General features: G+C 37.1%; 1 protein-coding gene across 1 annotated transcript; it reads right to left on the bottom strand.

The window, feature by feature from the left end:
- Positions 1 to 30: 30 nt before the first annotated feature.
- Positions 31 to 2,240, bottom strand: LOC122993749 (ATP synthase subunit g, mitochondrial-like). The gene is made up of 3 exons (XM_044368166.1): positions 2,129 to 2,240; positions 785 to 945; positions 31 to 237 (listed from the first exon to the last, which is right to left on the bottom strand). The coding sequence occupies exons 1-3, from the start codon at positions 2,178 to 2,180 to the stop codon at positions 139 to 141; spliced, it is 312 nt and encodes a 103-aa protein (XP_044224101.1). The 5' UTR covers positions 2,181 to 2,240; the 3' UTR covers positions 31 to 138.
- Between the last annotated feature and the right edge of the window lie 14,309 nt (positions 2,241 to 16,549).

Below are 16,549 nucleotides of genomic sequence, written 5' to 3' on the forward strand. Positions count from 1 at the left end.
ATTTTGTAAATAAATTCTCAAGAGACAAAATATATTTCTCATATTATAGACATCTGTTTATTTATTGAAAATTTGGTGCAGGTTGTTGAGAATGTGGCGATTAGAAGTGCAAAAGGAAAAAAAAGAGCAGTCCCATATTTAGACGTTGTATCCAACAATTCCTCCTTTGCCAATGCACTCGCCAATGTAGAACCACATCAGCACCTCAGTGGTCACAAGTCCATTTCTTAAGGCATCCTAAAAAAGAAAAGAAAACATCTGATTTCACTCAAGAAAACTTTAGTCCCTAAAATTTGAGAAAGCGTTATTTTAGATTACAAAATTAATCTCTTTGCATGCATACAATTATCATCCACAGAACACACATTCTGAATACACACACTAACTCATCTCATCATGCATCCAGGTCATTTTCATGCACTTCATCTCCTGCATTTGTGTAATTGTTAACTTCAGAAATCACCTGACATGTTTTCAAATCAATCTTTTTATGTCATTGTGGTGTTTTTCCACTAATTCTCCCCTGGACTAACTGAGATGGTAGTCCCCCCCCACCCCCAATCGGTTAGTTGAAGATAATGTACGATTTTAGTCAACCAAGACTTTCTTTGGTTGACTACAGCCCTACAAATGATCAAGTATTCGTTTATTTCTACTTCATCCAGGTTTACTTTCTGTAGAATTAAGCTAATCAACAGTCATGTAATAATGACTTTTAAACACAGGGACACACAGGACACTTAATAGTGAAAACCACACAATTCTTAGACTTATATGGACTCACCTTTACTGTGGTTTGTCCCATGCGCCCGGCCTGGAAGCTCTTGATGAGGCCTGATGCGGCCTCTATGGCTTTGGGGATCTCAGCAGGGGATGGAGGGACGAGCTCCACCCGGGCATAGTGCCAGAAGGTCGCTAGTCGGGGTTTGGAGTATGTGACAGCGGCTGCATGTAATAAAACACAAACTGTCTTAGGTACAGGGTGTCTACATGTTTGAAAAGTCTTAAAATGCATTGATTTAAGTTTCCTCAAAAAAAGACCTTAGAAGGTATTTAAAAGTCTTAAATTTCATTCTCAAAGGTCTTGAATATTTTTTCTAGCCTGTCATAGGCAGTAATGTTAGTTATAAAATGTTTTTTTAATGTCATTTCTAGGGATGCACTGATCCAACTTTTTCAGTCCTGATACCGATGGGTATCGACTGATACAGAGAACTGATCTGATACCAGTGTTTAATTGATAAGCTGTATGTCTCACTGTGTGGAAGAGACTGGGATCTTTTTTTTATGTGTAAGGCAACATCAGGCTTGACACAAACATTACTTTACCCACTTTGTGTAAGAAAATGTAACAAATAAATACATAGATACAAATTTACTGAATAGTTATTTATTAAAATAATGGTAGCCGATACCTGACCAAGCTATTTGAGTCAGTATCAGACTGATATCCGACATCAGTATCGGTGCATCTCTAGTAATTTTTGGAAACTCTGGTTGGAAAATCCCCAATTCTATTGTTCCAGACCTCTGACCTTAAATTAATAAGTTATTTTTTAATTGGTTAATTTATCCATCCATTCATCCATTGTTTTCTGCTTCTTAACCACGTCCAGGTCATGATTAATAATTAGTTATGTTATTAGGAATGATTGTTATATACTACCAGGAGGTAATGACAAAAATGTGAAATAAATTCAAATAAACTTACATTTATTTCGCATTGCACTTGATAAATAATTCTAGCCCTTATCATCCTTAATGGTTTTTATTGGTGTCTTTCACACTTTGACCGTTGAACTGCATTTGGAAATATAAAAATGTCTTTGAAAAGTCTAAATGTGAAGTTGGTGAATCCTGCAGAAACACTGACAGTAGTTGAGAAGCAGACAAGTCAGAAGCCACTGAACCATGTCGACTAAAGAAATGTTATCACAACTTTTTGAGCAAAACGTGTTGCAGAGGCTGAGAAGAGTAAAGACACTTGAGGTTAGTTACCAGAGGTCACACTGCAGCTGTGCGGCTAACGTGACGTAACAGTTACTACAAGTAACAACATAGTAACACAGTTTTCTCCGCTAACGTTACGTTACTTTATACTTGTTTTTAAAAAGATGAATAATCTTACCACCGACTAAAGAGGGCACTTTAGCGATCAGCTTCTGTGCTGCCTGCGCCATTATGAAGCGTTACCAGCAGGACACCGAAGAAGAAGAAATAAGATAAGTAATTTAAGGAAATTCCGGGTCGACACTTTCAAAATAATACATTTTAAGAGAAAATGCGAAGACGCGTGCACGTATTTTCAAAATAAAAGGGCATATAAGAAAAAAAGGTTGAAATAAACAAATACATAAATAAACATACAAATCTATGTCATAATTGAGGCACAATTTATTTTTCTGTCATGTGAGAGTAGCGATACAGTACCTTCAAGACAAAATGGATCATTACGTTGTTTCATCAATATTAAAAGAGACAAAATTCAATTAAAATGAGTCAGTGCTGTCAGTGATAGTACAGTGCCTTATATGGTTCAGACTTTAAACAATGAAAGCATACTGGCTGCTTCAGTGATTGTTATCTGCCGCTGGAAGAGCTAGACAAAACCAGATTTTTCTGAATGGCTATAAATGATAAGAGACACACACTGCCACTAATCACAAGGACTAATAATTACCAAGGGAGGTTTTACGAAGTTTGGTCTGATTTTTTGATGTATATAAAGGAAGGAACCTAACAGGATGCAAATATTCCTACAATCTGTTTTTTGGTTTTGTTTATTGTTTTTTTGTTGGTTTGTTTGTTTTTTGTTTTTGTTGTTGTTTTGAGGAAGATGTGCTACCCAAATTTTTGATCCATGGTGCCCCCTTACTTTTTATTTTTCACTTGTCTCCACAGTTTACTGTTTTTTCTTCCTGTACTTGTAGCTAATTGTCTTTGCTCAGATTTATTTTACTTTGTTTTATTCTGTTTTATTTTGTTACTTAGTTTTCACTGATTTACTGCAATAAATGGTCTTTTGTTTCATTATGTTTTGTATATATTGAAAACATTTATGAAAAAAACAACTTTAATTACAGAAAAGTATATTGGCATATTTAATTTTAAATTCATCAGTATGCTTTTCCCTTGATGAAAATAAATGAAATGTGTCACATGTAAAGACGCGTTTCCACATAACCATTAATTTCAGAGAATATAATATGAACAATCTACATTTACATTGTGACATTTAAAGGTTTTCAGAAGATATAATTTGGTAAGATTGAGTACATGCACTAACATATCTCTATGTTGTGATATTTTGAATTAAAAACAGCCGTGGGGACTAAATTATATGCCATCTAATGATAAGAAGATCCAAAAATGACCTCACAAAGTGGGTTACCACAGCATCTGTATTTGTGTGTAATGTGTGTTAGACAAAGTGTGACTACGTTTAGTACGTGTAGCCTAAAGTATGATGTGTGTGTGTGTATGCGTGTAGTTTGTGTGTGTTACATGGATGACTCAGTTATTACTCATCGTTCTCTGACTCACCCTGCAGCCCACATAGAACAAACTGGTCCAGTGACAATTAACGAGAAAGACTGGAGGTTATACCTGCATTTCTCAGGGAAACACCCAACTTATGGTGCTATCTGTGTCATTTTCAGTTCTAAAGATATTCCTAATTTACTTTATACCTGCAGAGATATCTTCCACATGTGAGAAGACACTGTGATTAAAGCCATTTAACCTCCTAGGAACAAGAATATCTCAGTGTCCACTTAAATTGGACAACAGTTTGCAGACAGTAAGTGTATGAAGCAATTTCAGAAGTTCTATAAATACCCCAGAGATGTATCTCCTTATTCTGTAAATCTCTGCAAAATACAAGGCTAAAACAGGATTTAAAACAAATTACCAGCTGCCGTCTAAAAGGGTCATGTGGTGTAATTAGATCTTCCAGGGATAAATCACTAGAGGGTGCTCTCTAATAGGTTACATTTCCAGTTGGAGAGAGAACAATGTAAATGTGAGGAAAAGCAGATTTACTTAAAATTTAACCAATAAACTGAACTAACGTTCTGAAAAGGTACTAGTTGAACAGTACATGTGCAGTGCTCTTTTTTTATTGGTTCACTCATGGAGTCCTTTTTCTTAAAGGGTCACATTTTTCAAGTTTGTCTTGAGACAAGACAGACTTGCATGCACATGCCCTTATGTATATTGAAAAAAAAGTTGCTTTGCAAAGTTGCTTGCTTTAATCATTCTTCCTGTTCATACTGACCATCAAAACATCCGTCCTAACATGCTTCCACTGGAAAAAATGGAGGAAAAAAATCCTGTTGTCCTCGTTATGATTAGAGTTAATCAAATTAATGCGTGTAATGACATTCCCTCTTCAGACGGATAACACAACGAGGGAATTTCATACTAAAAAGAATGTAACTTTGGGAGAAGCCCACTTCATTTGTCTAATATTGACAGCTGGAGCTACATGTTAATTTAAAATTAAATTTTGGAAAGCTTTTTTGTACAGAATGAGGACTGTGGATTTTGTCCCCAATCACTTACATTGGAAGTGTATTTAGGAAGAAATATTTAAATGTAACAGAGGGAACAGGAACAATTACAACAAGCAAAAACAGATTCACTGTACACATGGCCACTATTGTTTTACGACAGAATTGAAAAAATGCTACCCTATCCTTTAATCCCACAGATCCTTTGGTGGTTTTATCATTACAAACTCATGTTGCACAAACACTTTTAGAATCCAAAGACTTTTATTTTTGAGTTCAACTCAAATTTCCACAGTTCCAAAAATACCAAAAATGTCAGAATGAATTAATGTAAAATGTCAATAGAGAAAAGCATCGAGAATTTTCCATTTGAAGTAGCCATGAAAATGTCACCTTGGATTTTGGTCAGTTCCAGTGTGACAGCTCTTCGAAGCATTGTGTGGACATTCAGAAACAACAGATACAAGTATGTGATATTGTCAGACATTGTTGGAAAATGTTTACTTGGAGGCTACACAGTCATTTTAAATTGAATATTTGGAGTGTTAAGATTAAGCACTAAAACAATACCAGTGATTTAGTTTAATGCAGAGAAGAAATCACATCAGGTAACTGCCCTCTTTAAAAGAATCGTTTGACTATTGACCAAAGTTTTGGGAAATTCTCGTATTTGCTTCCTTGCTGAGAATAGATGTGAAGATTGATACCAGTCTGTGTGCTAAGTATAGAGCCAGCAGACAGTTATCTTAGCTCAGCATAAAGACTGGAATCAGGAGGAAACAGCTAGTCTGGCTCTGCCAAAGGTAGAAAAAAAAATCACTGACCACTGCGCCTGGCCAAGATATAGTCCAGCACATTAAACGCCAGTAAAACCGCAACTTGTCATTCTTTCATGTTGGATTTTGTATGTGTTAATTAGCAAGTTTTAGAAGTGCTGGTAGGCACATTTTTTTTAAAACCTTTGGACAGAGCCTCGCTAGCTTCCCCTGCTTCCTGCCTTTATGCTAAGCTAAGCTAATTGACTCCTGGCTCTAGCTCCTTAGTTAGCACATAATCATGAGAGTGGTATTAATCTTATTTAACTCTCAGGAAAAAAAAGGATTTCAAACTATCAAATTATAGTCAAACTATTTTGTTAAGGTTAGAGCAGAATACATGTAAGGACAAAACTGAAAATAGCAATGAATTACTAGTTTCTGGTTTTTAGCTGATACATTTATCCAGAGTACACAAGTGCATATTGAGACTGAACTTAATTTCTTACTAATGGAAAATGATAATAAACCAAATTAAATGAGTGCACTTGAGATATTCCTGTGACCCTACAGCACAACCTTCATTCAATGGGATGTATTAGTTCCACACAGTGAGACAGAAAGGCTGTGTGAGTCATACAAACGGACTGAGACAGATAGAAGAAGTATACATAGACAGACAGGAAGACAAAAACAGACAAGAAAGGAGGCTGTGGTGACTGAGTAAATCTTGCCTTTCATGGTCTAAAACTGCTAGTACATGCAGATGAGATTAAAACAAATGACATCACTGCCTAAGCCTTGGCAATCAACACAAACACACACATTTGGTGAAAGAACAGCAGTGCAGGCCAGTAATCAGTCTTATCCCTGCATAGGAAGACAGATAAGAATATCATCCAGTCCTGTGTGGACCTGTGGGGAAGTGTCACGTTGATTGCCAAGACTGAGGTGATGAAGTCATTTGTTTTAATCTAACATGGAGTTATTTCGGAATTTGAAACACCAAACAGAGTCTTTCATTGCATTCCTCTTTCTCTTCTTTCTAATTATCATCTTTATCCTAAGCTAGTCTTTTTCTCTTGTTTTTTTTCTCTCTGTGACTGTCTGTTTTCCCTCTATCTGGCCCTGTGCAGATCTAGTATCTTTGTATCCACACATGCAGACTGTGTAGATAATCCATCTGAAACAGCCTGCAGTTCACAACGTATAAAATCAATCTCAAATATGCTCTGATTAGATTTCGCTTCCCCGCTTGCAGCTTTTATCCGTGGGTTTCTGCGGTCATACAGCTGGAGAAGAGGATTATTGTGTGTGTTTGCACACTGGATAAAACTACAAAACCAGGAAACGTTGAAAACAAAGTTAGGTGTGGCAGAAAGAAGTGTGTTTGGCACATTTGTGATAAACATACATTTATTATGTATCCCAAAGTGGCCTAAGCTGTTTAGTGCAGATAGGGACACATTTCACTCTGTCATAAATGTGTGTAGTTGAATGTGTCCGTGACCACCTCCCAATGTGTCCTGGGGTGCATTCACACCTGCAAGTGATCCAATTACCCAACACAGTAAGTGTGAACAGGGTCCCTGACCCTTCTCTTTGTGTCCCCATGTTTCAGCAAATTGTTTTGGTTTCACAGCCTGCAGCTTTACTTGCAGATTTGGTTCACTCTCATCAGCGTCCTCCAGCAGCAGAAAGCTGTTTTTAGTGACAAAGTCTTAAAACTGATTGTATGTTACCTGTCCAGCACCAAATTGCAGATAGACAAAGTTAGCAACTAGCTGGTGAACTAAGTGGAGCATATCGCAGCTAAAGAACCAGGAGTTGGTGGAGAAAAAACAGAAGGAGAGTGAATATTGGACTTACATTCATCATTCACCACGACTCAGAATGGATGCTAAAAATGCTCTGTCTGCTGTATTTTAAAACTGGTAGCTGTTAACCAACACACTGCTTGTTTCGCTGCATCCAAGTGGCCAAATAAATAAATAAATGCAGGTGTAATTATGCATATCTATACTAAATGTACACTCACTGGCCACTTTTTTAGGAACACCTGTGCAATCCAATGCAACAGCTCCTAATATTTTGCCCCCTCTTCATGTAGGTTAATGGAGTGGACACAATATAAGGAACACCAATCAATATAATGCACCCCAGTACACCACCACCACCACCCACTACAACCTCAATAATAAAAATAAAGTAGAATTATCACCTTTCTGACAATGTCAACAAAAACTGAAAATGTATAAGCTTCGTAAATGTAGAATTTATGGCAGAACTGGTGTATTGGATTGCATTAGATTGCACAGGTGTTCCTAATGAAGCGGCTGGGGAGTATATGTTTTAAGGAATATGTTTGATCTTTTGTTTATACAGTCATCTGTGAAATATTTCAAAATTGTGTTGGATCCATCACTCATGAATATATCCCCCGTCTAGAGCAGCTGCTCTCCTTCTCACCAGGGAGCCACCTGCTCTAAGAGAGAGGTGGAGGTGGTGCTCTCATTCATTCTGAATGTGTTACACACAGCTGCAAACTGCTCCAACACACACTGGTGATACTGTGTTATCCCTAAAGCATAGCATGATGTGCAAACAGCAGATTTGGTTTAATGTCAGCCAAACACCCTCTAAACCTAAACTAAACCTAAATCAGTCAATATCATGAGAATAACAGGGGACACAATTAATTCTTGTTAGAATTGAAGCAGTATTTAGGGGCCAATTATGGCAGAAATCACAGCAACTTGTTCTCTGTGGACAGTGATGTGTGATTTAATGAGTATTGTAAGGAAAGATTACATCCCCCATCGGTAAAGGGACCCTCCATGGAGACACATTGAAGGGACTGACGTAACTTGTGTTAGTGGCTATAAAATAGGTAGATGGCTCAGTGGAGGAGTGTGATTTATTACCGGCACAGTTACTGCTAGAAGGTAGAAACCAAGCATCACAGTTCTTAAATTTCTGGTCACAACAGAAAGCGGCACAGTGAAGTTCAGCCATGCATCCTTGCAAAATGGATGGACTACTATAAATACTACAATACCCAAGAGCCCTGTCCACCGTTGCTGTGCTAGTCAGAGGCATGAATCAGAGTCGTAGCGAATTCAAAACGCTTTATTGTTGCAGTTGAAAACAAAATTCAACCAAAATTGACCAAACAGCCAAATCTTTAGTGTGTGTGACAGAATTTTAAGCTTGGTGTTTGGATGTTTCTTGCCAGAATGCACCATGGGAGTTGTATTTAACTTTCACCTCAACGTTTTTTTTTTATGTACACAGGCTTTTACCTTTAACTTTTTATCAAAAAACCAGATAAATTCTACTGCAGTTGTGAATCTTCTGGACTGCAGATTTAACCAGGGAGGTTTCATGCCAATCAAAGTGGTAGAAGTTCTCCAACTGTGAGTCACATAACATTGTCTATGGGAAAAAAAACATTTACTTCTGGAGCCACCCAAAATAGCTCTGGAGCCAAATTAGCAAGCCAGTTTGCCAGGTCCCTAATGGGATAATAAGTTAACACAGTTTATTCAAGAGACATAATTTGTAGCTACCAACTGTCTGAAAACCATGCCTCTCTATTCCGGTAGAGCAGGGTTACATAAAAGAAGATGGTGCAGTACAACTATGGCAGCTTCATATAGAGCGAGTCAAGATGGTGTTGATCCATTATAAATGAATGTAGTAAAAACCTGCAACATATATCAAATGCAACCATTGCAATAAGTTGGCTAATTTTAAGATGTCAATGTACGCTCCATCTCCAATTTTGTTCTCCCTTGCTGCTGCTACACTCTTCACCTAAAAATTCTGCTGTAACTGCTTCTATCACTCGCTGCTACCAGTGTTACTGTTTGTATAGCAGTTCAAAACCTTGTTCGCATGCCAACAGTCCAACGGTGTGGCTCAGCATGGCTTTGTGGAGGAATAATTGTGTTTGAACGGCACTCCCTATTGCTGGCCTTCGGTCACATTAGATGCAGACCACAAATATACATTTGAGGCTTCAAACCCACACTTGAAGATGCATGTTTGCAGCACAGCAGAGTTTTTCTGTCCTGCTGTCGGACGACGCTTCAAATGAAGGCACTTCTTTAAAGGCTATTCTCTGGTGATCCCTGCTTTAAACTAAAGTAAGTGTTTGCTTACTTTAGTTTAAACACACATTGCTTATTGGCTCTGTTCAGTCAGTATCTGTGTCTTTGGTAATACCAGTAAATTACAAGGTTGCCAATCCTGCTGTCTGTTTCTGTTTTATTGCTCTCTCGCTGATTTGCTTATCCATGATGTCATGGAGTCTGTCTGCCTGCTAATTTATGCTCTTACACTGCCGTCATCAACTTATGTGCAGTATGTTGGTATCCATTATAAATCCCTGGTAGTGACTGAGCTAATGTGCCTTTTTAGAACATGCCATATGATGTTTTTATGCATTTAATTTATACACTGGTGAAAGATTAATTCTCATGTTTGAGTATCATCCCTGTAATGGTTTTGAAATACAGGTTTCTGAGGTTGTTGATGTTGTTTTGTTTGTAGCTGTGATCTACTGGATCAATGCAAACCATGTTTCTAGAATGTAATCTTATGTACATCATATATTGATTTTAGGATGTAAATATCACTATATTTTACACAAGGCCAATTCACAAAAATATATTTTCCTGTTATATTAGCTTCATGGGAATCTCATTTTGTCAAACCATAGATTTCATACAAAGATGGATGTAGCAAGGTGTGACATCATGCATCAGTTTGCTTTGGAGCTGGTTTGAAGCCCAGTGTTGCAGCTGATGATCAGCACCATCTTAGTATTGACTATTTTTAGAGAGAAGCGGATGCTTTTTGAATGTGAGTCAGTTGGATCCAGCATCTAGCCGCCGTTGAGGCATTACACTTTAAGGTACTTCCACATTAGCCGTGGTAGTTGCTGTTTGCTGAAAACACTGATGTACATACATTGCTGTTGCTATGTATCCTCCCCTGCATTCACCTGTAGGCAGTTTATTTATGTAGAGAAATGTCTTATCATCACTCCTCCATTTTTGCTACGCTGAGTTTGATGTTACTTGCAGATGTGATGAAGTCAGAGCACAGACAATGCTGTAAACACATAATAATTATTTCCACTAAGTTGAACATGAACACAGTCTTTCTTTCCACAATATCAGTCTTAGAAACAACCAAGTAAAACATGCAAAACTCAAAGCCACAGCACTCAGCTAATAGAGCTAAGGAGACAAAACGTCTTACATACAGTCCCACTCAGGTCAGAGAGCACAGACGTAATCTTTCTCTGAGATTCATTACGTGTATTTTGCACACTGGAACCAATTAAAGAGCTTTAAATTGCCTCAGACTGTATTTTGTTTATCTCATCCCTCATCCCAGCTGAATAAGAGAACACTCATAAAACTATTTTCGAAATGCCAGAAATGCTCAGATCTTCCTTTTAAAACACTGTTATTCCAAATCAGCTATTTAGCTGTTGTCTCACATTAAAAAAATAATGAGTTTGGGTTCCTCTGCTATAGGTGACAGATAGTTTGACATTTCAATCAAAGTGCAAATATTGAGTCATTAGACATTCAGATGTGAAAATCACAGCTGCTAAAAGAATAGCTTCTAGCCCGTCAAGTTTGTCCAACAACTCCATATTAAGTTGCATCTAAAAAAGAGCCACAGCATGTTTTATATTTGACAGTTTTGGCACAGTTAAATCACACATGAGAAATAATTTCTGAAATGCACTAGTAAATTTTTATGTGTGGAAATGCGTGTGATTCTACTCAGTCTGATTCTAATTAGTGATTCTACTATAATTATCGAAATTTGAGACCATGCGCTTGGTTCGGCTTTAAAACAGTCGCAAACAAGCTTGACACACACTTTTAAATGATTTATTTTTATATTGAATACAGATTGCTCACACACAGTCACAGACACACACACACACACATACACACACACACACACATTCACAGACATACACGCAGACACACAGCTGTTGCTGTGGTTTTTCTCTCAGATAGGGAAGATGATCTGTTGTCACGCGAACTGGATTCTCCTTCGGTGTAGCATTACAGCTATGTTTTTCCTTGTCTTACTCACAAGATGTAGAAAAGCTCATAAGCTGGTGATGTATTAATTTTGTGTCTTTACATATAATGTAAGATAATAGTTATTTCTTTTGTTTTTTGCTGGCTATGCTGCTTCTGGTGTCAGAATACGTAGGTTTTCATTTGATACCTTCTGTATAGCTGGTGTGAATCTACCTGGGGCAGTAATATTTGAGCTTGTGGGAGTTGGTATACTGTATGTACCTGTGAAAAAATGAGTGTTATGTAAGAGTACAGTTTGTGTGGACTGGGTTTTGATGTATGTGTGTGTGCATTAATGTGCAGTGTTCGTGTGCTGACACAACAGGCCAGATGACAAACAATATGCAGGTACATGACTCACAGCTGCGGTATCCAGACGGAGAAAAGGAGCGGGATAAGGTGCTAAGAATATCTCCGTCTTTTGCAGCCAAGATGTAACAAACAACAGAAACATAGCCAAAAGATCACAGCTTTAAAACATTGTATTTATTTAATTTCACTTTAATCATGTTTTCACCTCAAAATTCATCTTTTTATCACAGCTGAATTAAAAAAACTCTGACTTATGCACATATATATGTACAGTGTGTCCCTATTACATTATACAGAATAATGGTGGAGGTTAATATCTTTATGTAAGCAGTAAATACAGTATCAGATCTGGTAAGGAAGTCCAGTCTTAACCAGTTCTTTGTTGTCCAAAGAACATAATGATTACATAATACATAATGAGTTGTGATTTTATCAAACAAGCAGATTCCGGTTGGAACAGAGCGTGTTTTTTTTTTTATAGCAACCTCAATGAAAAGCCAGATTTTTAGAGTCAAAAGACATTGTTATTATATACTTGCTTCAGATAATAATAATAGGAAGATCTTGGCAAATATCCCAATTATGTTTCAAACACGCAAAAGCACAATATTCAGTCAGGTGTTTTACAATGCTGACTGAACTTAGTATCTTCTAGATTTGACAACGTTCAGAGGCAAAGAGGCAGCTACAAAAAAGTGGCACAAGGATAAAAGTAACAGTCACAAATAAAAAACAAAACATAGTCTTGTCAGTGAACTGTGTCTGTGTGCAATTACTGTCATCAGCAACAATTTATCATTTTGCAGCAGCAGCAGTTAAACAGATAACAGAATGAAAATAATCTAATAAAAATAATATAACCAGCTGACACTTATCAGCACCAATGGTTGACACAGAAATACATATCATGGTGACCGCCATATTTAACATTTACATATAAGCAATAATCAATCAATTGATAGATAAGACACAATAATGTAAGCAGATATTAAGACGTTTTAAATGTTTATTAGTAAATGTGTGAACATTTTTCATGCTTTAATATGTCATATAAAACATTCATAACTGGTGAATCAACAGTTAATGAAAGCTTGATGAAATAACAGTTGTAGGCATCTGTAAATGCTGTTTTGAATGCATTTATAAACAGTTGTTCATAAACTGATGGAAAGCGTAAAAAATTTTACGCTTTATGCTATTTGTTTGTGTGTAATCATTATATATGATTACACTTGTGTTATACTGTATTATCAAGCATTCATTGTTGCAATTGTTGACTAATATATTAATTAACCCTTAAAAATTTCCTTATATTTGCATACAAATACATTATAGTGTGTTACAGTGTAACATAAACCATTTAGCAAGTGTTTATACAGTATACTTCATGTAATAATGTTGCCTGTAACATCTCAGTAGCAGATTTGTTGGTTAACACGTACAGCAGATACAGCATTGTCCTTGTCGTGAGCTGAAATAACCACATTTGTGTGTTCCAGTAGCGGTTTAACAAGCCCTCATTGACTTCCCCTTACCACTTCCTCTGAGGGGGAATCCCATCGCTATCTTAAGAGATGTTCTAATACTGTAAAAACTCGAGTGGAATTCAGTTAGGTTGAGTCTTGAAACTGAGGAAGCAGGCGAAGAATGTTAATGCATTTTAACCTTTCATCATTACCTCTGCACAATGTGCGACGGGATGTCATGTGATTTATAAGGAAGTGCTGGAAGAAGTATTCAGATCTTTTATTTAAGTAGGAGTGCCAGTACAAGAATGCAAATAAACATCATCACAAATAATCGTTCTGCAAGATCTTACTTAAGTTAAGTATTCACGCTGCGGAAAAATTGCCCTGGTGATTGATATATTGTTATAAATGTTATTGTGATTGTTAAAACAGATGCATCAGTTGTAGCAGGTTGAGGTGGAGCTAGATTCAACTAGTGAGTAAAGAAAGAAGAAAAAACTATTCCACTAATACTACTTTGGACTATTCTCAAATCTTTGCTTTTTTTGTAAAATACTGGATAATTTTGCCTCTTTGGGCCTCAAGCAGTTATTTAAATGAAACCATGTGAGAAGTTTAGAGGGGAAATCTCCCTTTGGTGGAACTAACAACTATAGACATTACGGACATAACAATCTAAATTTAGCAAAGTAAAAAGCACATTATTTCCCTGTGAAATGTAGTTGAGTGGCAGTATAAAGACACATAAAATACACCACCGTTTGTAATATATCTCACTTTTCTGAGTAGTTTTAATTATAACTTTACAATTATTAGACCTGCTGTAAATACCAAAATAAATAAATGATGATTAAAACACATCGTATGGCCTAAACGACACCCAAAAGGATTCTTCCTGGAGTGTTTCTGCAGTATGATGTTGAGAATACAACTGGAAAAACTCTGCTCCTGTGATCTATTAGTGATACCAAACCAACAGAAGCAGATTTCCTCCATTCAGAGCTTTACAGGGAAAGGAAGGATACATTTGTGGGTACATTTATGAGAGTTCCTCGCCTTGATGAGGCTTTGTGGAAAAAACGTCTAATGACCTTTTAGAGCAGTAAAGAAATAATGATCCAGCAGGAGAAAACCAACTACTTTACTACAGATGCAAAATGCTTGGATATAAATTGATGGTACACATGCAGATCAATGGAGAACAAATTCCAGTTGAATGCTATGGGTGATGCGCTCCGTCGCTGTTTATAGAGGGCCTAACTCCGGTTCCTGCTGAACTGAGCCAGTGCTTGTTTAACATCTAACTGTTATCAGCTCAGTAGGCACAGGAGGTTGAGCCCAGGCACCTGCACCACCCTGCTATCACCACAAGGGGAAGCAAACAACATATACAGTAATGCTGCCACAGGAAGTCTGGACATTAAAAAAGCACAGAGTTAACAGAGGAAACCCCTCAAAATCTTTTCAACTTTCCAGTGACATCTTGTACAGCTAATACAAAAATAGTAACTTTAAAGAACATTTCCTTACCAACGTCGAATGGTAAATGGTCATGTGATTTGAATTCTTTTTTTAATGTGCCCAGGTTTTTAAATATATATATATATGTGTGATTTCTGCCTATTCATTTAGATGACATGTCTTTTCAGAAAAATACTCAGAATTATCCATAAAATACAATTTCAACATTTTTTATATGGACAGTTTCTTCAATAGAAAGTAGTTCCACAATGAGTCTGCAAGGACAATGTGTCTGAAAAGAAATGAATGTGACTTTTCAATGCTTTGAGCACCACATAGAAAGTTCTATTCATTCTATTTAAATCAAATCTCAGAGACAAATATTTCAAATCTTAGGTTAATTGAACCAAAACTATCTGCAAGGTTGGATGATGCTGATTTTTTATTTTTTTTTTACTTGGATGACTCAACTCTTTAATGCATAATTAGAAATTTTCCTTTATCGCTACTGTTTGACATGCACAGGTTTTAATGTTTAATTTTTAATGTTTTCTTTTCCATTTAAAAGTTTTTGATCCCACACACACGTCACTATGACTTTACGGTGTGCAGGAACTTTATTGAAATTTTGCCTTTGACTCATTTAATGTGACATTGTCAGAACCAAAGTTTCACTAAGATCTCATCTTTTGTGGGAGCCGAGTTTATACAGTAAAAACTTTTTCTTTGTTGCCTTTGAGTGGTTACATCCTGAATATTCACCCACAATGATGCAAGCCAATGACCAGTAGCTGCTCTTTGAGCTCTGTGTGTGAAACCACACCTTTACAGATGTAGCTGGTGATAGAAAAACTGTTGTTGGCTGGATTAATATTAAACATAGATGTACAACATAAAGTATAAGCTCACCAAAAGAAGAATAGTGTTCATAATGTATATGGTACATAACAGTCTAGCAGCAATAGGAATTTACACAAAGAATAATGTCTGGTCAAGCACCATTTACTGTACACAGTCTCCTGTACTTTTTCCCATATACATGGCTAACTGCATGTTTACTTGTAACACACACACACACACACACACACACACACACACACACACACACACACACACACACACACACACACACACAGATGCACAAGCAAGCAGTGCTTTCCCTTCATGACCACCCAGACAGTAAATGAGCTCAGGGTTCACAATTACATCGCTACTTGTTTTCCCGATGGGACATTTCCTGTACTTCCTTCCTGTATGAGTAAGCCCTGCCCCTCCTCCTCCTCCTGTCCTCCCCTCTTCTCTTACCCATCACTCTTTCCCCAGCATTCTCCTTTTTTTGTCTCTGATAATGCACCAAACAAAGCAGTTTTTCCTCCGTCTGCTGTCAAGGAAAGATAAAAGGGATGATCAAAGAGGAAAGAAAGTTCACTCCTGAGTACCTTTGAGCCTATTGTGCTATCCAATGTAACATATTGCTTGTTGCTATGTAAGACTGGTTAGCCAGGAATATCTGTATACCAGCTATACAAGCAATATGTGCATGGCATTCTCATTCATGGCAGTGGGAAGATAAACAACAAAACATTTCTTTCTCTGTTCATTTGTTTGAAATAAAGCTCCTTACAATGGTTTATGGTGGTTTTTAGCAGCATACAGTTTTCATAAAAAACCATGACTCCATGTTGACATCTTACAGCTGTTAAAAAAGTGGGAGTTGAAAGCTGGAAAGGCTTGTGAGGAGCGGAACTTAGCCACTGTGAACACAGGCTTTCACTGAACTGTTCACGGAGCGAGCTAAGTCCTGCACCTCTACCAAACTCACATGCTGCAGGCATCTGGAGGACACTGGTTCTCCTCCTTCTCCTTTATACATTTTATTATCCTAAGCAAGAACAGAGATGAATACTACTTAAAGGAAGAGTTTG

This window comes from Thunnus albacares, chromosome 12, assembly GCF_914725855.1.
Source record: "Thunnus albacares chromosome 12, fThuAlb1.1, whole genome shotgun sequence".
NCBI classification, from domain to species: Eukaryota; Metazoa; Chordata; class Actinopteri; order Scombriformes; family Scombridae; genus Thunnus; species Thunnus albacares.